General features: G+C 56.3%; 1 protein-coding gene across 4 annotated transcripts; it reads left to right on the plus strand.

The window, feature by feature from the left end:
* Nucleotides 1-131: 131 nt before the first annotated feature.
* On the plus strand, nt 132-20,046 carry INSRR (insulin receptor related receptor). Of its 4 annotated transcripts, none has more exons than XM_043453431.1 (23): nt 132-534; nt 2,025-2,181; nt 5,196-5,747; nt 7,302-7,605; nt 7,700-7,842; nt 8,035-8,179; nt 9,023-9,237; nt 9,520-9,646; nt 11,706-11,944; nt 12,157-12,324; nt 12,417-12,612; nt 12,806-12,847; nt 12,925-13,145; nt 13,402-13,538; nt 13,623-13,785; nt 14,014-14,119; nt 14,782-14,861; nt 15,044-15,273; nt 15,931-16,041; nt 16,174-16,333; nt 16,632-16,761; nt 16,883-17,017; nt 17,495-20,046. In XM_043453431.1, the coding sequence occupies exons 1-23, from the start codon at nt 292-294 to the stop codon at nt 17,736-17,738; spliced, it is 4,248 nt and encodes a 1,415-aa protein (XP_043309366.1). In that variant the 5' UTR covers nt 132-291; the 3' UTR covers nt 17,739-20,046. The 4 variants fall into 4 exon arrangements, with proteins under 4 accessions (XP_043309366.1, XP_043309376.1, XP_043309385.1 ...); XM_043453441.1 differs by having other exon boundaries at nt 14,809-14,861; XM_043453450.1 differs by having other exon boundaries at nt 17,499-17,627.
* Nucleotides 20,047-23,742: the final 3,696 nt, after the last annotated feature.

Genomic DNA, 23,742 nt, shown 5'->3' on the forward strand with positions numbered 1-23,742 from the left:
CCAACCCCGCCCTCTCCTCTTCTAAGTCGCGAACTCTGCCCCAACCCTTTCCCGAGCCCCCGGGGCTGCGCCAGCCTACTCCCCCAAGGTCCCCCAGCTCCAGTAGATGCGGAGGGGCAGCCTCAGAAAGCCTCAGAGGTGTCAGCTGGGAATGAGGAGACTGGGAAGTTGATACATTATTTTTCCCAGCCTAAAGCCGCTGCATTTAGCGGGGAGGGGAGATGACTGAGCTTGGAAACGGCGGTAGCCCAGGTCATCCTAGCCAGCCCCCGGCCTCAGATCTCACTACGCATGGTGCGCGTACCTGAGGAAGTGCATGTCACTTGGGATAAATTAGGGGAAATACTCTTAAACCCTAGAAAGAAATGGGGAGGGGCTCCCAAGGAACTAAACGCAGGGTCTGGAGAAAGAAAAACAGAAGAGACAGAAAGGGATGGTGTCGCCCCCAAACAGCCGGAGAATGGAGACTCGGGAACGGAGACGCCGATTTCCAGGAGAGACCACAGGGTGGCGCTGGCAGCCCGCGCGCAAGGGGTGAGCTCCGCCGGAGTTGGGTGGGTGGGGGCGCGGTCTGCAGCCCCCCACTGGGCTGAGCCTGGCGACCCAGCGTCAGCCACTGACCCGGGCCAGCCAGCACTGGCCCCCAGGCAGGGTAGGGCCAAGCTGGGCTGGGCAGGCATCGATCGCCGCTCTGACAAGACCATCGATTTCTGCGCGGAGAAATTAATAGATCTTCTCTTAGCTCCTCGGACTCGGGAGCCGCCCGCGGGCGGAGCTGGGGACACGTCGGTCCAGGGAGGCCGTGCACCCTGGTCCCCAGCACCAGCCAGAGGGTGGGTCCCAGCCCCTTCGCCCCGCGGGCCTCATGCCTGGGAAAGGGGAAGGAAGAGGGGTCCTGGGGGAGGGACTCTAAAGGAACCCACGAAGGAAGACCTCCGAGGGGAGAGTTTTCCCCACCAGGGCCCCAGAACATATCTTCCCCCCAATTCCCCATGACAGAGACAGAGGCCGACCCACCGAGCAGCCCGAATTCAGGAAGGTGACGAGACAGAGGCGGAGCCCACGGGGTGATTGCCCTTTCCACGACGATTTTGGTTGGAACCAAGGGACTTAACTGGGACAGAGCCTAGCGCCAAAAGCCTCCTAAGGAGGCTGCGAGGGCCTCTGAGAAGCGAGGGGCTTGGCTATTCCGGAGTTGGGTTGTATAACCGCCAGGTTTCAAGCTCAGTTAGTTACCCCGCAGGTGTCAAGGCAGCGGGTGGCAGAACTCAGAACCACCCGTTTCCCGGGGGTGGGGGCTGCTTCCTGCCGCTCGGGCTAGCCGTGCGCCCCACCTGGGAGAAGTCCTCAGGGGCCGGGGTAGAGGGACCCACGGCAGCTGCAGAGGGGTTGGGGGGAGCTCTGTTCTAGGCCTACCATCCCCCGGTATTTTGGCCTTATTTCCCCAACAGACCTGTCCACCCTTGAGTTGTCAGGCTAAATATTTTGGCTTGACGGGAGAGGCCGAGAGAGCCGAGAGGTCCCAGTAAACCAATCCGTTGGGTCTGGGGCGGGGAAGCGGGAACTGGGCGCGGCCCCTGCGTGCCGCCCTGGGAGATACCGCGGCAGCGCGGCCAGCTGGCGCTGGGGATCCGAGCGCGCCCAGAGGGATCCGGGGAGACTCTCCCCGGAGAGTCCCGCGCAACCCGGGACCCCCACTGCTCTCCTCGGCCTGTTCCCCAGGCTTCTGCCCCCGCCCTCGGGGTTGACCAGGCCTCTGGCGCTGTCTTTTGCTCAGCACCCCGTATGACTTATTTCCCCTGGAAGCCTGAGTCTCCCGGGTGCTGTCTGCATCTCCGTCCCCATCTCTCTGTCTCCGGGGTCACACTGAGTCTCTGGCTCCAGCGGCCTGTCACTGTCTGTGTCTCTGTGGCTCTCATTACCTCTTTTCTGTCTCCTGCCATCTCTATGCAGGATCCTTTGTCGTTCTGCCCCTTCCCTTCCCTTCCCCTTCCCTCTGAAGCCTGCATCTCTGTGTCCCTTAGGACCCGTCAGACCCTTCTCCCTGGAGCCATCTGGACGGGAGCCAGGACTGGGCACCAGACAGGACCAGGACAATGGCAGTGCCCAGTCTGTGGCCATGGGTAGCTTGCCTGCTTGCAATCCTCCTCTCCTTGGGATTTGGCCTGGACACGAGAGAAGGTGAGTCCCCAGCCCCGTCTCCTGGAGCTCCATCTCCCTCCCAGCAGACTGGGAGGCCAAACACTGAATTTCCTCCCAGAACGCATCTATTTCCCTACTGTGACGTGAAGACAGGGGGTAGCTCTCAGAAGGACTTCCCACCAGGGAAAGAGGTCATTTCTAGAACCACTGAATGGGAAAGGGGGCCAGGATGGGAAGGAGCTGAGAACTAGGCACCATTAAGTAACTGAAGCCACTGTGCAGACAGGAAACTGAAGCTCAGAGAACTGAAAGGTCAAGCTAGACTGATGGCCTGAACTCCTGCCTCTGGGTCCTGTCCTGGGTCCCCCACTTTGAGGGCCCATCCATTGGGCTAGGGGGCTGCTTTAAATTGTCCCCAGGCTAAATTAAACACTGTGTAGTTTGGGGGGATGGGACCACGTAGACGAAGTGGCTCTCGTGGGGGTGCTGGGGACTTGGCAGGGAGAGGAAAAAATGCTGAGAGTGGAAGATTCAGAGGCGGAAGGAGTAAGAGATGACCTTCTCCCCAAACCCACTGTTCCCTCCCAGACTGACGGAGCTCAGGAATCCGGGGCTCTGTGCCTCAGGGGTCATGTGATGCCCTCAGACTGGGAGCTTCCAGGGGCAGAGCAGTCTCCCCTTCCTGTAGAGACAGAGGGGTGATGTGAATGGGTTGGGGTACGGAGTCCCCAGAAGACTGCTGGTTCCAGAGGCACTGCCTGCAAGGCCCAGCCCCCCCGCCTGCACCCCTCCCCTCCTCCACTGCTGCCCCAGCACAGGGCATAGCAGATGCCAGCCAGGAGCACGCCCCTGGGATGTGGGGGAGGGAGGTGTTTGGTCAGGGGACCCAGATGTCTGGTTCCCAGTGCAGCTCTGCACAGGGCCATGTCTGGAGTAGAGGCAGGCAGGGGTTAACCTGTGAAGGTCGCTAGATTTATTTTTCGAAATGACTCCCATCAGGGGAGCCCTAGAGAGGCCAGGGCATGATGGGAAGTGGCATGTGGGCTCCTGAAAGAACCCCCCATCTGCCTGCAGAGCCTGATTGGCCTTTGCCTAGAGGGACGAGAAGTGTTTTCTCATCCCCTCTCTTTGTGTGTGTGCATGTGTACCTCCAAGTGCTCAGACACACAGTTGCCGGGTAGAGCTGAGCACAGGGTCCGTTAATGACAACAGGCAGAAGGCATGAAGTAAGCCCCAGGGAGCCAGCCCAGCCTGCCCACCCCCTTTAAAACATCAGGGGATGGACCGGGGTATCCAAGATGCCTGCCATGTTGCTTGAGGGCTGGGTAGGAGGGGAGGGAGCGGACGCTGGAGACGTTAGCAGGACTTGACTAGCAAACCAGAAGATTCAGACCTGAATTTTCTGAGTGAGGACCATGGAAAGTATCCTTGGGAGAAGTGAGTGCAGGAACCAGGTATCCACCCTATTAGGGGAATTGTCCTAGGTGACTTGGGGAAAGAAAGAAAAATGGGGCCAGGGCCCTGGGACCTGAAAAATCCAAACACACCCAGTTCCCTGAGGGAGGAATAGACTTGGGATCCAGATGCCATCGATTCAACTCACAACCCCTGAGTGCCCAGTGCTTCCTGCCCTGAACTGGGCAGTATGGTGACTGACAAGGGCCCCAACCACAGGAGAGTCCCTCCTTGGAAGTGGTGACAGAGACAGAAAGCAGTGTTGCGGCCATACCCCAGGTGATCTGGTGTGAGGGCTGAGCCTGAAGGGGAAGTGATTAACTCAGGGTCGGGGGCCAGGGAAGGGGGGCTTGACCTGAGGCTCTCAGGACAAGAACTGAGGGGTTAACAGGCCAAGGAACTAAGGTATCATCAACTTCCTGAAGTGTCAGGCTGAAGAATTTAAACTTGAACTTTTGGCAATGGGGAGCCATGGAATATTCCTTTGAGAGTGAACAGATGCTGGGACCAAGGTTCTAGCTTCCTTAGACCTGGGAGAGAAGGGGAGTGTATGAAGCTCAGACTATTGCTTCTCAGTCACAGAATTCATTCATTCATTCCTTCATCAAATATTTACTGAGCACCAATTTTGCACCAAGCACTATATCAGGCACCAAGGACACAGCAATGAATTACATGATGATCCCTGCCCTTCTAGAGCTTACAATAAACAAAATAAATAAGTAAATTGTATATTAGCCAGTGCTAAGCATTTGAAGAAAAACTAAGTAGGAAAGGGAGTAGGAGGTAATAGGGTGATCAGAGAAGTCCTCACTGAGAAAGTGACATCTGAGCAAAGACTTCAAAGAGGTGAAGAGCCTTTGAGAGGGAAGAGGGTTCTAGCCAGAGGGAGCAGAAGGTGCAAAGGCCCCAAGGGAGCAGCTTGGCAGGCTTGTTTGAGAAACCACAAGACAGCCGGTGTCTCTGAAGAAGAGAGAAAAAGGGGATAAAGTGGGAGAAGTGCAGAGGCCCTGTAGGCTGTGGTAAGGACTTCAGCTTTTCACCCGTGAGATGGAGGCCACTGGGGTGTTGTGAGCAGTAGAGGACTGTGCTCCAACTTGTGTGATGTGTTTCCACTCTGGCTGTGGAGTGGAGGATAGAAGAGAGAGGGGAGAGGGCGGAAGTGGGGAGACCATTTAGGAAGCTATTACTGTAAAGTCAGGAGAAGATATGGTGAAAGCAGTGAAGGTGGTTCTGGGCATATTTTAAAGGTGGAGCTCATGGGGTGTGGGGGTTAGAGAAGGAAAGGAATCACGGAGGCTTTCACTTTGGAGTCTGACTGCAGGAAGGAAGTTGCAGTCAACTGAGAAGGGGACGTGAGTTTGGGGGGGAAGGTCGGGGGCTCACTTTTGCCCAGGTGAGCTCCTCTGGTGGGGATCCTCTAAGCTGCAGATGAAGCCTCTGAGGCCCAGAGAGGAGGTTCCCCCCACACCCACAGCAGAGCCTGACTCTGCCTTAATGTCCCCTCCCAGTGTGGTTCCCTCCTCCCCAGCTGCCAGGGCAGGATGGGGTGCTTGGCCCAAGCTGTACTGATGGCTACCTGCCACTTGTACCCACAGTGTGCCCCAGCCTGGACATCCGCTCAGAGGTGGCAGAGCTGCGGCGGCTAGAAAATTGCAGCGTGGTGGAGGGCCACCTGCAGATCCTGCTCATGTTCACAGCCACCGGCGAGGACTTCCGTGGCCTCAGCTTCCCACGCCTCACCCAGGTCACTGACTACCTGCTGCTCTTCCGGGTCTATGGCCTGGAGAGCCTGCGTGACCTCTTCCCCAACCTGGCAGTCATCCGCGGTGCCCGCCTCTTCCTGGGCTACGCGCTGGTCATCTTCGAGATGCCACACATGCGGGACGTGGGGCTGCCGGCGCTGGGGGCCGTGCTGCGTGGGGCTGTGCGTGTGGAGAAGAACCAGGAGCTCTGCCATCTCTCCACCATTGACTGGGGTCTGCTGCAGCCTTCGCCTGGTGCCAACCACATTGTGGGCAACAAGCTGGGCGAGGAGTGTGCCGATGTGTGCCCCGGCCTGCTGGGCGCCACCGGTGAGCCCTGTGCCAGGACCACCTTCAGCGGGCACGCCGACTACAGGTGCTGGACCTCAAGTCACTGCCAGAAAGGTGGGCACCGGCGCAGAATAGGGCCAGGGAGCACAGGGAGGGCAGAGGCAGATGGCGCCGGGCAACCATAAGATGGTATGTGTCAGTGCTTTGCTGACACTAACTCTCATGCATCCTATGAGGGAGGTACTGTCTTTGTTCCAGTTTTGCAGATGAGGAAACTGAGGTTCAGAAAAGTTAAATAACTGACGTAGCATCAGGTAGTCAAGGGGCAGGCACAAGACAGTATCAGGTAGTCATGGAGACAGTAAAAGAAAGTATAAGTTGAATATGAGGAGAAGAGGAGCATGAAGCTTGCAGCAAGGCAGCTGCACAAGAGGCAGTATGAGGCAGAGGTCAAGAGCAAAGCCGACTGTCCTGGGTTTGAATCTCAGCTTTACTACTTACTGGCTATGTTCATTTCGCCTCTCTGTGCCTCGATTTCCTCATTTGTAAAATGATCGTAGCATTGTGATGAGGAACGAACTGTTCTGTAAAACATTACAACAGTGCCTGGACCATGGTAGCTAGTTCTGTTTCTGGTACAAATGGCCATAGTCCAGGCTGGCAGTACTGAAATGGGGAGGTTGGGAGCTGGGTGGAAGAAGAAGGAGGAGGTGACAGATGAAGAACAGGACAAGTGAGGACAAATACATGATGTGGGATCTTTTTTAGGAGGTAAGGTGCCTGGAGGGGAAGCAGAAGGAAACTGTGGAGAAAAGGAAGGGTGGAATAAGGCAGGGATGGTTGGAGGAGGAGGTGAAGGTTATAGAGGAGGGAAAGGGAAACTTGAGAGGTTGGGAGCAGATCTGGGGTCCCCAAGCTGGGGTTCCTTCCATGCAGCCCCTGGAGGTCAGCTCTCTTCACCCCAGTGCCTCAGCATCAGGGCAGAAGAGTAACCAGATCCCTGCTGTATCCACTGTGCCCCCACCCCCACTGTCTCCCTGTTGGCTGTAAACACAGCTGCTGCATGTCCTCTCTCGTGTATAGTGTCAACACGCCCTGGCTGACCCCTGCCACACGCATCGCTCCCAGAGACACATCCAGCTGCCACTGTGCAAAGGAGCCAGGCTCCTGGCACCCAGCCCCAACCCCTGCACGTCTGCTCGGGGCTACCTTCCACCCAGGACAGAGACTGAAGAGGGAGGAGGGATGGGCAGAGGCCTGGATCGAATGACCAGGGATGGCCCCCTCTCCCACACACTCCCAGGTCCACCTTGCCCTAGTCCTCACTCCTCAAGAGAAGCTGGCTGGTTCACCTTGGCCCCATGCCCAGCGATGATCTGGGCACCAGGCCTAGACAGGACAGCAGGCTGGGGAGCAGGAGCCCTGATGGACAAGGTCACTGCTTGGTCCTGAGTTCCAATACCCCTGGCTAGGCACTGTGGGAGGTGGGGAGTCACAGAGAGGGGCCATGGTCCGTCTTCAAGAGTCCCCATCCGAGGAAGAGTTGGCAACCAGTGTCATCTGAATTGAACAGATCTGGGTGCAGACCAAGAGTGTTAGCGCTTGGGGAGAGGGTGGGGCAGGACCAAGGAGGTGCAGATAAGGTCTAACTCAGCACTCTGCCCGCAGTGTGCCCCTGTCCCCGTGGGCTGGCCTGCACAGTCAGGGGTGAGTGCTGCCACACCGAATGCCTGGGAGGCTGCAGCCGGCCAGAAGACCCCCGTGCCTGTGTCGCCTGCCGCCACCTCTACTTCCGGGGTGCCTGCCACCGGGCCTGCCCGCCAGGCACCTACCAGCATGAGTCCTGGCGCTGTGTCACAGCGGAGCGCTGTGCCAGCCTGCGCTCTGTGCCTGGCCGTGCCTCCACCTTCGGCATCCACCAGGGTAGTTGTCTGGCCCAGTGCCCTCCAGGCTTCACCCGTAATGACAGCAGGTGAGTGTTGGGTGGGTGGGGGGCACCCCTGGACCAGTGAGGAGGCCCACACTGGTCCAGGGCTCATGCCACATCCTCTGCTTGCCCCTACTAGCATATTCTGCCACAAATGCGAGGGGCTGTGCCCCAAAGAGTGCAAAGTGGGCACCAAGACCATCGACTCTGTCCAGGCAGCACAGGATCTGGTGGGCTGCACCCACGTGGAAGGGAGCCTCATCCTCAACCTTCGTCAAGGCTGTTAGTGCCTTCCTCAAAGCCACACCCTTCCTCCTGGCCACACCCCTTACAATGACCCAGCTAAAGCACCACGTTCCATCATCCTGGGTCCCTGCCCTGAGGGCCCCCTTCCCTGGGCCCCCAGTCAGCTCCCCCACAATGGACCAATCACTTTCCTTGCCCCTGCTCCAGTCCTGTCTTCCCCATCCCCAGATAACCTGGAGCCGGAGCTGCAGCGAAGTCTGGGACTGGTAGAGACCATCACTGGCTTCCTCAAAATCAAGCACTCCTTCGCCCTCGTGTCCCTAGGCTTTTTCAAGAACCTCAAACTTATCCGGGGGGACACCATGGTGGATGGGTAAGGGATCAGAAATAGTTTCCTCTATCATATCTCCTCCCCAACATTCCCAAAACTGTAGTCAAGTGTGTGGGAACCAGCTCTGCTACTTACTAACCATGTTAACTAGGTTAACTTCTCTGGTCCTCAACTTTCTCATCCATAAAATGGGGTTAATATAACACTACTTATTTCTTAGGGCTGTTGAGAATATTACTGAAGCTGTTATGTATAAAGCACTTAAAACAGCCTGAAACAAAATATATACAATTACATAAAATTATATTTACATATCACCCTATATGGATTGCCTATAATTGTTGTCATCTGATCCTCTTAGCTGCAGAGCAAACTGCCTGGGTTTGAAACCCATTCCTACCTCTACCAGTCGAAGCTTACCCTTAATGTAGCCAGGATTTTTCAAAATAATGTTTTAAATTATCATCCAGCCAAGTGGTTTTTCGCGTACCCCCCAGGGTGTCCCCACTCCAGCTGGAAAGGCATAGCCCCAAGCTGAGTCTCACTCCGCCCTGTGTCCCCAAAGCCAGGACAGAGCCTGGCACAGAGCGGGTGCTCAGTTAATGTGAGATGCAGGAAGGAAGAAGGTGGAAAAACTGTTGACCCCATTTCACTGATGAGAAAGACACAGAACGTGGGTGACTTGCTGGACGTCACACTCCTGGTCAGTGGCACAGAGTGGGTGTGTACTAATGCCCCACGGGTACCGGTGTGGGTGGGCGGCTATGCGCCCCTTCTCCCCTGTGCCCCCAGCGCAGCCCCTTCAGGAAGAGCTCGTAAGACACACCCTTCCTCGTCCCTTGCCCTCACCGGCCGTGCAGAGCAAGGTCCCCTGGCCTCCCCCAGGAACTACACCTTGTACGTGCTGGATAACCAGAACCTACAGCAGCTGGGTTCCTGGGTGGCTGCAGGGCTCACCATTCCTGTGGGCAAGATATACTTCGCCTTCAACCCACGCCTCTGCCTGGAGCACATCTACCGCTTGGAGGAGGTGACTGGCACGAAGGGACGGCAAAACAAGGCTGAGATCAACCCCCGCACCAACGGAGACCGAGCTGCCTGTAAGGCCCGACACCCCAAGCCCTGGCGCCTTGGCAGGGAGAGGGGGGACCTCAAGGAACACTCAGACACACACACACACACACACACACACACACACTAAAACACACCAGACACGCTCCCGGGTGGAGGGGAGGCTTGAAGGGAACGATGGGATAAGTTCTCTTCGGAGGCCACGTCAGGGGTAGGATGCTGTGGGGTCAGGGCGGGGGCTTGGGAGTAGGCGGCTCAAGCAGGTGCTCTCAACATGGTCAAAAGCAGGTGTTCGCCTTTTCCCCACCCAGGCCAGACTCGCACTCTGCGCTTTGTGTCCAACGTGACGGAGGCCCATCGCATCTTGCTGCGATGGGAGCGCTACGAACCGCTTGAGGCTCGAGACCTACTCAGCTTCATCGTGTACTACAAGGAGTCGTGAGTGGCGGGGGCGGGGCCAGAGAGGGGCAAGGTTAGTGGGTGGGGCCAGCGAGGGTGGGGCCGGCGAGGGGCGGGGTCACTGGGTGGGGTGGGGCGGGGCGGGGCGGGGCCAGAGCGGGTTGCGGGTCAGAGCCTGACCAGGCCAATCTGTTGACCGTACGTAGGTGAGGGCAGAGCCCTGCGGGGCTGTGGAAAGCCAGAAAGCCAGGAACCCCGAGTCTCACTCCCTTGTAAGGCTCAGGTCTGGCTCTCCCTTCACCTTCTTCATTCCTCCGTGCCCCAGTTTTATAAGAGAGGATCGTCAGGATTTCTGAAAGCCCAGGAGAGGCGCCCTGCTGGGAAGACTTGGATAATTAAAGCTCAATTCACTATGCTAATGTTTTGTACTGACCACATGCTCCTGCCCCAGCAGCGGTTTGGGAAGTACCCACTAATTTGGCCAGTTTTATCCACATCTTTGCCAGCATTTCATTAAAGCCTGAGGAAGGGCGGTAGCAGGGACAACCAAGAACCAACTGCTCTTTTCTTTGGAGAGAATGTACCGACCATAGCAGGATGGATAGTGGTTAGACCACAGGAAGGACTTCTCCAAAAGCATGGCTAGGATCAAAAATAGAAATCTTTAGAAGAGAGATGGAGTGAAGAGTACTGTCGCCCTTTATGGTAGATGGAAGATGGGAGCTACCTGGTTTGGAATAATTTCCTGTGAATTAAAATGCAGAGATCTGGAGAAGGAAATGGCAACCAACTCTGGTATTCTTGCCTGGAAAAGTCCATGGACAGAGGAGCCTGGCAGGCTGAAGTCCATGGGATTACATGACTGAGCATGTGTGCACGAAGGTGGAGGGAGATGGGTTGGTAGCAATAAAGTGGTAGAACTAAAAAAAATTTTTTTTTAATAAAATAAAATGCAGAGATCTTAGTTGCTCACTAGCACAGGGCCTAAGGGAACCCAGGTGGCACAGTGGTAAAGAATCTGCCTGCCAAGCAGGAGACACAGGTTTGATCCCTGGGTCGGGAAGATCCCCCAGAGTAAGAAACAGCAACCCACTCCAATATTTTTGCCTGGAAAAGTCCATGGACAGAGGAGCCTAGCAGGCTACAGTCCACAGTCCATGGGGTCACAGAGAGTCAGAACATAGCTGAGCAACTTAGTACACACACACACGCACACAGGGCCTGGCCTGGGAGTGGGGGAAAGAAATCTACTCACAGGGCCAAGGCTCTCCTAGGCCTCAGTAGAAGATGAAGGACTCTAGTATGACTAATTGGACAGTTTGTTAAAAACAGATTCCTGAGCCCCACCCCCAAAGATTCTGATTCCATTAGAATCTTTGGGCCTGTAAATCTGCATTTCTAACAAGCTCCCAGGTAATGCTGAATCTTCTGGTCCACATATTGAGGAGTGCTAACATGGAGCGCAACGTAAACCCACCCCCCAACCTCTGGCTTGTGCAGCTCACATTCTGCATGACTGTACATGGCCGTCATTGGACTCAAAGGGCAGACAGTCTTAGAGGTTTTTCAGGAAACTCCCCTGGCATCTGCCTTGCAGTGTGGCTATAGCTGTGCTTCCTTAGAGATATATACTGTGGGGTGTGTGTGTGTCTGTGTGTGTGTGTTAGTTGCTCAGTTGTGTCTGACTCTTTGCAACCCCATGGACTATAGCCTGCCAGGTTTCCCTGTCCATGAAAATCTCCAGGCAAGAATACTAGAGAGGGTAGCCATTCCTTTCTCCAAGGGATCTTCCCAACCCAGGGATGGAACCCAGGGATGGAACCCAGGTCTCCCACACTGCAGGAGGATTCTTATTGTCTGAGCCACCAGGGAAGCCCTATGTACTGTGGATCAGGGCTCAATTTCAGCTCTGAGCAGATCTGCTCAGTGAGTGAGTCATGCCAACAGGGCACCTGGCCCAAAGGGCAGATCCACATCTGCTTCTGAATGCCCTTGCACACACTGGGAGAAGAATGACAGTGACAGTCTTGGAGTGATTCAGAGAAGAGGGGGCAGGGCTAAATGAGCTGCCCCTCAACGCCAGGGATGGGTTGTTCAGCCCATTCCAGAATGCCACAGAGTACATCGGTCCAGATGCCTGTGGGGCCCAGAGCTGGAACCTACTGGATGTGGAGCTGCCCCTCAGCCGCACCCAGGAGCCGGGGGTGACCCTGGCCCCGCTCAAGCCCTGGACACAGTATGCTGTGTTTGTACGGGCCATCACACTGACCACAGCGGAGGACAGCCCCCACCAAGGAGCCCAAAGCCCCATCGTCTACCTCCGAACCTTACCTGCAGGTAGGCTGAAGCCTTTGAGGGGGGTGGGAGCTAGATGCCTGGACCCTGGTGAGAATGGAAGACCATGGGCACCAGAAATAGAGAAGCTGGGTCACTGAACACCCGGCCTGCAGAGGCTGGGCGGCCGGACCCCAGAGAGAAGGGCCCATTACCAGACAGTGTTTAAAAGGGGGATCTGCAGTCCCTCAGTTGTACCCTCCTCCCACCCTCAGCGCCCACAGTGCCCCAGGACGTCATCTCCACGTCCAATTCCTCCTCCCACCTGCTGGTGCGCTGGAAGCCACCGATCCAGCGCAACGGAAACATCACCTACTACCTGGTGCTGTGGCAACGTCTGGCAGAGGACAGCGACCTCTACCTCAATGACTACTGCCACCGCGGTGCGCAGGGAGGAGGCGCGGGCCGGAGGGGTTGGGGTGTCGGGCTGCGGGCGCTGCCGATCTAACTACTTCCTTCCCCGCCGCCCCTCCAGGCTTGCGGCTGCCCACCAGCAACAACGACCCCCGCTTCGACCGAGAGGACGGGGAACTCGAGGCCGACAGGGAGCCTGGCTGCTGCCCTTGCCAGCACCCACCTCCTGGGCAGGTCCTACCACCGCTGGAGGCACAGGAGGCATCTTTCCAGAAGAAGTTTGAAAACTTTCTACACAACGCCATCACCATTCCCAAGTGAGTCTCGGCGCGAGAAAGGCGGGCGGGAGTCCAGGGGGCTGATGGGCGGGGCTTGTGAGGCGAGGGGAGGGGTGGGTGGGTTGTGGGCGGGGCCTGAGGTGGTGGGTGGGCTTGAAGGCGGTGCGCCCCTGCAGAGGGCACTGAGGCGCGTTCCAGGCAAGCCTGACAGGGCCCTCTCTGGTCTTCCCAGATCCCCTTGGAAGGTGACATCCATCAATAAGAGCCCTCAAAGGTGAGCGGGGGCGGAGCAGGGGCCGAGAAGCGCGGCTCCCGAGGCGGGGCCATGGCTCTGACTTGCGCCCTCTCTAGGGACTCAGGGAGGAGCCGCCGGGCAGCCGAGGCCCTCCGGCTTGGGGGAAACAGCTCGGATTTCAAGATCCAAGAGGACAAAGTGCCCCGGGAGCGAGCGGTGCTGAGTGGCCTGCGCCACTTCACAGAGTACCGGATCGACATCCATGCCTGCAACCACGCGGCACACACCGTGGGCTGCAGCGCGGCCACCTTCGTCTTTGCACGCACCATGCCCCACAGTAGGTGACCCTCCCCCAGCTCTACCCCGCCCACACGCCGACCCCCAGGACCCTATCTAATCAGGGCTCTAACTAGCCAGTTTGCCAGCCTCCCACCTCCCTGCCCCCTCCAACCTCAGGGCATCTCCCCGCTCACTCCTGCCAGTCCCCATAATCCCAGAGTTTCCTGGAACCTCCCAGTTTAGCCCCCTTGCGTTTGAACACGAAGGTGAGAAGAAATAATTGTAGTCGGGTTGCCTGATGGCCTCTCCTGCAGGAGAGGCTGATGGTATCCCAGGAAAAGTGGCCTGGGAGGCAGCCAGCAAGAGCAGTGTTCTCCTCCGCTGGCTGGAGCCACCGGACCCCAACGGACTCATTCTCAAGTACGAAATCAAGTACCGCCGCCTGGGAGAGGTAGGCACCCCAGGAGACACCCTAACCTAGCCCCAGTCTGTCCCTCCATCCTCTTCCCAGCCAGCTATTCTGTGCTGCCCTCAGGAGGCCACAGTGCTGTGTGTGTCCCGCCTGCGATATGCCAAATTTGGGGGTGTCCACCTGGCCCTGCTGCCTCCTGGAAACTACTCTGCCAGAGTTCGGGCAACCTCACTGGCTGGCAACGGCTCCTGGACAGACAGCGTCGCTTTCTACATCCCTGGCCCGGGTATGCAGGCCTCTGTCTCAGACCTGTATTCCCAAACAGCCCCACCTGGGCCCCCACCCACATCTCCCATTGTGGAAACCACAGGCCTCCCCACCTCCCACCCCATCCGCCCCGCATCCTCATCTCCCACTGTGTCCTTGACTTCACCATCTTTTTACAATTATTACTGTTTTTTTCTTTGTTTCTGACTTCTCCGTCTTTGACCCTCTGATGTCTCCTGGCCACCAGAGGAGGAAGACTCCGGGGGGCTGCACGTCCTTCTCACCGTCACCCCTGTGGGGCTCATGCTGCTCATCATTCTTGCTGCTCTTGGTTTCTTCTACAGCAAGAAGAGGTGATGACAAGTCCCACTGATTCCCAACCCCCTTCTTCTTTGAGCCCTCATCATAACATCAGTGCCATCAGATGGTAGTAGATGAGACAGCAAAAAGGACTTCCTTAGAAACAGTAACTCTTCCCCTGAGGGCATTGACATACCTGGAGGAAAGAGACATACTTTTTAATTAGGGTGACCAACTTGTCCACATTTGCCCGGGACTTTCCTGATTTTAGTAGTAACAGTCCCAAATTCTGGGAAACCCCTCAGTCTGGGTATCCTGGGACTGTTGGTCACCACACTCTCAGCCTGAGAGCTAATGAAACTGGTCCAATCATAGCAGAGAAAGAAGCAGGAAATCTCAGGATGTGTCCTGGGCTCCTTGATGTCAGATCCTCCTGGAGCTGAATATGAGGGGGAACTGAGGACAGGACTTTGATTAGCTGGTTTTGAGGACTAGCTGAGGAAGCCAGAGCTTTGCTACTCTTGTCCTCCCTATTCCCAGCCTGTCAGACCCCAGATCCCAGGACTAGGACCAAGACTAGCTTGGGAAGTCCTTGGGGCTCCCCAGGGGTCACCCTGACCAGAGTTAAGATAGGATCAGTAACTTCCTTCCTCCTTGGAATATCCCTCTTCCTTGTCCTCTGACATGGCTCCTTCCTTCCCGAGGACCCTTCCAGGCTGACCCCCCTCACCTCCCATTGCAGAAACAGCACCCTGTATGCCTCTGTGAATCCAGAATACTTCAGCGCCTCTCACAGTAGGTCTGAGGGTGACTGGACAGGTGGTGTGGGAAAGGGAGACCGGAGGGGAGAAGAGACAGACTTCCAGGCCACCTCGGAGAAGGCCGCCTTGGAACCTGAGCCCTTCAGAAGAGAAGAGGGTGGGTGGGGGTGTGGCAGAGAGCAGTATCCTTGCTTGTGACTCCCCACTTCCTCTCAGTGTATATCCCTGATGAGTGGGAGGTGCCTCGGGAGCAGATTTCCATAATCCGAGAACTGGGCCAGGGCTCTTTCGGGATGGTATACGAGGGGCTGGCACAAGGACTTGAGGTTGGAGAGGACCCCACGCCGGTGGCCCTGAAGACCGTGAATGAGCTGGCCAGCCCACGAGAACGCATTGAGTTCCTCAAGGAAGCCTCTGTCATGAAGGCATTCAAGTGTCACCATGTGGTAAGGAAAGGCCAAGTCCAATGTCAGGGTCAAAATTAGGATGAAGGTCATATGGTTAGAGGGAAAAGACCAGAGACCATCACGTCCACGACTGGGACTGTGGTTAGGATCCTGACTGGAGTAAAAGTCATGGTAGGGCTATAATAGGATCATGGCTAGGGCTGAGATCAGTCATGGTTGGTCAATACTGAGTGTTCAGAGCATTATTAGGAGGATGACTGAAATCAAGGTCAGAATTGAGCCAATCATGAAGACTGAGATGATAGATACAATTAAGGTCATGGATTAGGGAGAATTCCCTAGTGGTCCAGTGGCTGAGATTCCACGCTCTCAATGCAGGGGGCCCAGGTTTGAGCCCTAGTCAGGTAACTAGATCCCAGATGCCACAACTAAAGATCCTGTATGCCATCAACTTAAAAAAAATCCCATGTGCCACAACTAAGATCCAGTGGCAACCAAATAAATATATTTTATTTTTAAAAAGATCATGGGTTAGGGTCAAGGTCATTGTTAGGTCAAGATGAGGGTTATGGTCATGGCTAGGGTTAGGAGGGTTGGTGTCTGAGTCAGGTTGTGATCACAGCATAACAAGGTTTTGGCTTGGGTGGGTCAAAGGGAGCTGGGTAGACCTGCAACCAGGCTCTTTCTCCATGCCAGGTTCGTCTCCTGGGTGTGGTGTCTCAGGGCCAGCCAACTCTGGTCATCATGGAGTTAATGACCCGAGGGGACCTCAAGAGCCATCTTCGATCTCTGCGGCCCGAGGCAGAGGTGGGGACCAGGAAGGTTCTGGGTGAGGGGCTGGGTGAGGAATTAGAAAGGACTTGGGGAGTTGAAGGCATAATTCTTGTGCAGGAGTACAGTTTCAAGTTCCTGCTTCACCAGCCCATCTCTTGGTTCTAGAACAACCCTGGGCTCCCACGGCCAGCACTGGGAGATATGATCCAGATGGCTGGTGAGATCGCGGATGGCATGGCCTACCTTGCTGCCAACAAGTTTGTGCATCGAGACTTGGCAGCCCGGAACTGCATGGTGTCCCAGGACTTCACCGTCAAGATTGGGGGTACAGAGGGGGCCAGGCAGGTGGGGGCAGCCTGGGTAGAGAGACTCCCCCAAGCAAAGCATGAGAAGACCCAGGCCTGTCCCACAGCTCTGTCCCTGATCGCCCCCTGAGCTGCATCTCAGTCTCTCCGTCTGAGGACAGCAGGATTTGGATGGGATGGTCTTTGAGGTCCTTGGAGCCCTTACATTCCAGGATTCTTGGAGACTGCGGAGGTGGCGGGGGTTGGGAGAGGTACTCCTGGGGCAGGAGCTGGTGAATGGCTCTGCCGCCCCACACCCCGTCCACCCTCACTTTCCAGACTTCGGGATGACTCGAGATGTGTATGAGACAGACTACTACCGCAAGGGCGGGAAGGGGCTGCTGCCTGTGCGCTGGATGGCCCCCGAGTCCCTCAAAGATGGAATCTTCACCACCCACTCTGACGTCTGGTGGGGCCCGGCTGGAGCAGGGGGCTCAGGGGTGTGGAGGCAGGGTCTGGGATGCACTCCCGAGGGTGTGCTGAGCTGCATGAAGCATGCGGGGCTCAGGCCCTCCTCCCTGTCCTCCCAGGTCCTTCGGAGTGGTGCTCTGGGAGATCGTGACCCTGGCTGAACAACCCTACCAGGGCCTATCCAATGAGCAGGTGCTCAAGTTTGTCATGGACGGTGGAGTCCTGGAAGAGCTGGAGAGCTGTCCCGTTCAGCTGTGAGTCACCCCAGCCTGGCCCTGCCTGGACCCTGCCCTGCCCGCATCTGCTCCACCCCTGGGAGTCTCTGGTCCCCAGCTCTGAGCCCTCCAACTTGAAATCCCCACTGAAACCCCCATTTACTCCCCTGTGACCCGAGCAGGCTTCCCTGGTGGCTCAGTCGTTAAAGAATCCGCCTGCAGTGCAGGAGACCTGGGTTCGATCCCTGGATTGGGAAGATCCCCTGGAGGAGGGCATGGCAACCCACTCCAGTATTCTTGCCTGGAGAATCCCATGGACGGAGGAGCCTGGCGGGCTGCAGTTCATGGGGTCGCAAAGAGTCGGACACGACTGAGCAACTAAACACAGCACAGACCTGAGCAGACATACGCCCCCCACGACCCCCTCCGCGACCCCCTCCGCCACACTGACTGACCCTCTCAATGCAGGAGGCAGGAGGCGTGCACCCCTCTGACACGGCCCCCTGCCTCCACCAGGCAGGAGCTGATGCGGCGCTGCTGGCAACAGAACCCGCGCCTGCGTCCCACCTTTACCCACATCCTGGACAGCATACAGGAGGAGCTGAGGCCCTCCTTCCGCCTCCTCTCCTTCTATCACAGCCCAGAATGCCGGGGCGCCCGGGCCTCCCTGCCGCCCGCCGATGCAGAGCCTGACTCCCCCCGAACCCCAAAAGAGGCCTCCTCAGACTTCAGCCCCCAGAATGGGGGTCCAGGACATTGAGGGGCACCCCGTTCCCTGGCTGATTGGCCTCCCATGGACAGAGAGAGGAAGGGACCTAAGCTTTGCAACCATGAGAGGCTGAGATGTTCACACCCCAGCCCCGTGCTGAGACAGCCGAAGGAGACCCAGAGCAGGAGCAGGGCAGGGTGGGGGGTGACAGGGAGACCACAGCTGAGTCACGGCAGGAAAGGTTTTCTCAGGAGAGAGTAAACAAGGCCACAGCAGGAGCAGAGATTAGACGGTGGACAAGCCGTTCTGAGTGAGAGCCTGCTCAGACTAGAACGAGAGGCCGGCCTGCTCTGAAGGCAGGGTCTGGGGACCCCACCGTCGGTTTTGGAGCTCCTGTGGACCTCTGGGGCCATCAACATGCTAGAAACCAGACAAGCCGCCAGACTCGGGCCTGGAAGCCTCTCTGTCTGTGTTTGGGATGCTGGGGCTGAGCGTCCAGATGACCACTCTTTGTACCACTGTGTCTCACCCCCTCCCCCTGCCCCATGCCATAGCGCGTGTGGGGAGAACGCAGGGCCCTGGCTGAGTGGGTTCCCAGCCTGGCCTGAAGGCCTGCCCTCTCCCCGGCCTCCCCTTTGCCTCACCCAGGGACCCCAAGCTTGGTGCTCCCCCTTCCTCTTCTCCAGGGCCTTCCCTCGGTGCAGACTCACCCCTTCTCCCAGGCCCTTCCCCTCAATCCCCCTCCTACCCTGGGATTATTAAGGCTTTAAGAGCCTTGCTTCCTCCCTGCCCTTACTCCTGCCCCCCACCCCTGCCTCTCATGGGAAGACTGGAGAAGGCACAATAAAGGCCGAGGTCTGTCTGTACCCTGGTCCCGGGCAGCCCATTATCTCTCCATCTATATGGTCTTAACACTGGATGAACTTCCTCCCTCCCTCCTTGGGGACTTGAGGTGGTGACCCTGAGGCTGTGATACAGGATAAATACACTGCTGTCAAACACCACCTCCATGAGGACCTGAGCAGCCGGGGTTGCCATGGCAGTGAAGCAGGACAATCCTGCTATTATCTACAGCTCAGGCGGCCAGAAGTGGTTGAGCCCGGCAGGGGAACCTTTGTATCTGGGCTCCCAGCCTCACCAGCCCGTCCCCCACACCTCATCTTTAGGTCATCTCTCGCTGTTTCCACTGGATAGACATTTCCTGGGGTCTCCCACGACAGACGTGAGGTGGGCAGAACATGGGATGGGGGAGGAGGGGTCTTGATGACATTACCAGTCCAGGCTGGATGCCCCCCCTGCCAGGGCAGGGAACACGTCAGAGCAGAGTCTATGTGTCTGGCTCCCTACTGTTATGCCATCCCATGAGCAGAGATGCCCTGGAGGCATGTTAAAGGAACACTTGGGAGTTGGTTTCCAGGCTCTTACGCCAGTGCCATCAGGGCATCTCTGGGAGGAGTTGCAGATGAGTGACTTAAAACCTTGCTGAAGGGAGTGCTAGCAGAAGGGGCTGGGCCTGACTCAAGGCTTTTTAGAATCCTGCACCAGTGTTTCCTGCACCAATGTTTCCTGCATCCAGGCCCCTGCAGCCAGAGCTCCCATGCTACACGCTGCCACACACACAGCAGGTCTAGGGAGAGTTATACTTCTAAGCGCTTGCTCACTCCAGCAGCTGTCCTGCAAACCACAGCTCCTTAAGGCATGAGTGGAGTGGGTATGAGTCTGTGCAAGGCCGTCTCTCTATAACAACCACAACTCACCATGCACTATCCTGACATGGGCAGCAAGGACCGCACATCCCACCACACCCCTGCCCTGCCTGTCATTGGTGACTAAGGCAACAGTGACCCCTAATGGTTGCTGGAAGAATCACAGCTTAGGAAGAAAAGGGGGGAAGGTTGTTCTCTCCTCCCCTGAGATGCTGGTCTCAGAGACGCTACTAACGAGTACAAGGGAGGAGAGACTCCACACAGGAATCTTGGATCCGAGACCTGCACACTCGCACAGATCACACAGGTAACCCCGAGCATGCACAGGCCCTGAGGTCAGCAATGGAGTCAAGCCCCCTCCCCACTACCCACGTCCCCTCACCTCCACAGGATGGAGCAGGGCATGCTCAGGAAGTGCTGGTCATCTGAATGGGAAGGGGTTTAAAGAAGGGATTGGGGAAAAAATAAAGAAGGGATTGGGAGCTGAAGAAAAGAGGGCTTCAGGAAAAAAGTGTCTGTGCTTTACCTCCAAAGATGAGTAGCTGGTGACTGACCCAAAAGAATGTTTGGGAGAAAGATGTAAGGATACTGGAAGACAAACTTGGCTGCCCTCTGTACCCTGGGAAAGAAACGGATGTATATTGTAAATAACTAGACTCCAATAAAATTAAAAAAAAAAAACCTGGATGTAATAAGGTAGCAAGAAGGATGGCAGTTAGATTTCAGAAGGGACTTCTCAACTATACAGAGAAGCTTGGTGGGCGAGGAAGTGTCTCCTCTCTCAGAGACAGCTAGAGACAGACAACAGGTTGACGGGGCAAGAAAGAGTGACAGACACATGCCACAGAAGCAGAAGGATGAATGCAGTGACTAAAAGGGTCCAGAAACACCCTTGATTTTCTCCTCTCCCCCAGACTCAGACAGAACTTCAGTAAAAATGCAACTGGCTGGGAAGGGAAGAGAATGGAGTGGAGACAGATTAGCATAAAAGAATGAAATGTTTGGGACCTCCCTGGTGGTCCAGGGTTTAAGAATCTGCCTTGCAATGCAGGAGATGCAGGTTCAGTCCCTGGTCCAGGAACAAAGATCCCACACGCAGTGGAGTAACTAAGCCCATGTGCTGCAACTAGACAGCCTGCGCTCTGCAGGGACAGATCCGGCATGCGGCAACTAAGACCTAACACAGGCAAATAAATAGAGTGGGAGTGAAGTCGCTCAGTCGTGTCCGACTCTTTGCGACCCCATGGACTGTAGCCTACCAGGCTCCTCCATCCATGGGATTTTCCAGGCAAGAGTACTGGAGTGTGGGCTGCCATTTCCTTCTCCAGGGGATCTTCCCCAACCCAGGGATCAAACCCAGGTCTCCTGCATTGCTGACAGATGCCTTACTGTCTGAGCCACCAGGGAAGCCCTCAAATAAATAAATAAATATCTAAAAAAAAGAATGACATGTTTACCACCTACCCCTTTGGAACTGTTCTTATGTCCTCTTGACAAGTCCCTCACTTGAGCAAAGGGATGCTGGAGGCTATGGGTCTCCCACCCCCTCCAAGCTCAGGATGACTGATGCATCTTCGTGGGGTAGGAGATGGGAGCCTTCTACAGTGAGGGACCCAGAGGCCTGGGACAGGAGGTCTGAGATCAAGTGACTGAGGGTCAGGAGAGCCGTGCCACTGGATCAGGCCTAGGTGGGGGCAGGACAAGTTGGGTTACAGTTCCTCTTCCTCTAGGCTCTGGGCATAGAGCAGTAGACTGTGGCCAGGGTGGCTACTGGGTGTCATCACAGAGGAGGAAGAGCAGAGTTCGGGGACAGGAAGGCCAGCATCCTGCTCCTGCTCCCAGGTCAGCCCCAAACCCCATGCTCCCTCCAAGTCCTAGGGAACTTGGATGGCAGGGCACTGGGTCTTAGATGCCCAGCCAGGGGGCAAATCTAGAGTAGAAGCTTGAACCTGCCCCTCGGCCTAGTGTCAGCAACGCTGTGGAAGCCCCTCCCCTGGTCCAGCGGTTGCCTGTCTTCCTCTCCAACCTTCAGTTGTGACAAAGGAGAGGGGAGATGTTAGTCACAGCCACTGGCCACAGCAAGAGGCTTCCAGCCAGAGGCTTCAATGCACACCCCCTCAGGCCCTCAGCACCCACCCCCAGGGGCAGAAAGGGGAGTTTGGGGTCCTCTCACCCCTGTAAGGCTGATGGGCGGTGTGCTGGCACCTCCTGCCAACTCCTGATCTTTGCCCGGGAGTTAGAGGGCTTGAACACCCGGGGCTTCTCCTGGTCACCTTCCATGAATGGGAGCCCCTCTGGGTCACTCACCTAAAGACACTACTAGTGAGTGGACACTCGGGTGGTATTATCTGTCCCTAGAGAGTGAGGGAAGTGACACTGAATGCATGCCGAATTGGGAATCCAGGCTGGTAGGGCTGGGATGGAGTCAGAAGGGAGGGCACTTGGTGAGCCCAGGGACATAACATCAGGAGCTTGAGATCAAGTGCTTAGGTACCCCTGATGCTGGCTGAATGAAGGCACTACAACAGGGCCGCAGAGCTGAGAGTTTTGATGTTCTTGCTGTGGAAAGGAGGCCTAAGGGCCAATGGGCAGGCATTCCCAGTGGGTGTGGTGACAGCTGGTGTGCCCATCCAGCCCGGATATCTGGGTCACCAAACTCAGGGGCACCTGCCCTTCTCCAAAGCCAGGAGATGAGGCCCCTGCCCAGGATGGTCTTGGAGTGAGCAGGCCAGGAGCTCCTCTTCCCATCTTCAGTCCTGCTACAGAAGGGAGATAGGAGAGGTGGGGGGAGGGCCCGGTCAGTGGTGGGTGGGTAGAGGGAGGCACTCCCCAGATAAAGATGTCAACTGAAATCCTAGGACAGAGAAGGGGGCACAAAATTCCTTCCACCTCCATCCCCAGTGGCTGCAGCTCTCAAACACCACAGCCATGGTCAGATGTCGGGCAGAGGGCGAGCAGGAAAGGATGAGGTGCTAGGAAGGGAGTGAGGGGAGAGAGCCAGGCAAAGGCAGGGGGTGTGGGAGAGGAGACCCAGGGCGACAGGGAGACAGGAGTTCAGAACCTCTCCACACACGTGCATTGGCGGCTCTGCAGACACTCCATCCCTCGGCTCTCTGTGAGTCTGCCCACTCCTTCCCACTCATAAGCAACAACAGGGAACCGTGGTGTTTAGTCATATCTGGAGGTGAGGGGGCTTCACATCCTGAGGGAACAGAGGGGGCCGCCTAGGTTCCCACCTTCTCAGATTGTGTCAAGTTGCTCCTCAGGCAGCATTGGACAGAAGGGAAGTGGGCAGCGGTGCAGGGGGAAAGGGGAAGGCTGGCGGCAGGGAAGACCCTCTGAGACTATGCAGGGAGACTCTCAAGCAAACGAGACAGAGGCCCCTTCCTCTCTGAGGGGCAGAGAAAGGAGAGCGGGTGAACAGAAGGACGGAGGTTGGCAGCTGGGCCAGGCAGAAGGACGCAGAGATAGAGGGGTCTAGCCAGCATCCATCTCCTCAGATGGGAACTGGAAACTGACTCCTGCCCAAAGCAGGAAGGATGCAGGTAGGACGATAGAGAGTCTTCTGGGGAGCAGGGTCGGGGGAGGCCCACATGCCAAGGAGGCAGAGGTGGCCTGTTTTGGAAGCAGAATTACGTAAGGGAGAGACCTCCCTCAGGAAGGCCAAGGGCCGAAATAAGATAATGGATGCCAAGTGCTTTGTAAGCTATAGAGCACTATACAAGCGATTGTTGTTGTTATCTAATTGTGATGTCATTTAAAAAGATGCTGCAGAAGTACATTTAGGGCCATGGAAAGATGGCCGTGATGCACTGAAGAATGGCAAGAGGAGGTTTCAAGTAATATAAATGCGATTTTTTGCATTTACATGTACAAACCCAGAGAAGTATCTGAACGCGTAAGCATTCATCTGGGAGATGAGGTTATGTGTGATTTATACCTTCTTTTTGCTTATCTGTATTTTCTCTTTATGTTTTTTAAAGAACATACATAATTTATGTCATGAAAAACAAGCAGTTTGCTTTGCAAGGAATGAGACTTCCTCCATCTTGGGCTCAGGAAGGGTAAAGCCCCTGGCTCTGTCCTCTCAGCCTGGTTGGGCACTTCAGGGTCTGACCCATACATATTCTCCAAGAACATTTTTCTCCGTGCTGTAGGCTGGGCCAAAGTCAGTTTTCATGAATTTAGGATTGGCAGTTTGTTTTTATAACCTCACGATGTTTCCTGCTGGGAAGATATAGAACAGGGGGAGGCAGAGGAAGCAGAGATTCCCAGCAACTTTGGGCCCACCCAAAGGGAGGGCTTGCTGTGTTTGTAGGGCCACCTCCCCCACCCACCCCTGCCGGATC

This window comes from Cervus canadensis, chromosome 2 (genome assembly GCF_019320065.1).
Source record: "Cervus canadensis isolate Bull #8, Minnesota chromosome 2, ASM1932006v1, whole genome shotgun sequence".
Lineage (NCBI taxonomy): Eukaryota > Metazoa > Chordata > Mammalia > Artiodactyla > Cervidae > Cervus > Cervus canadensis.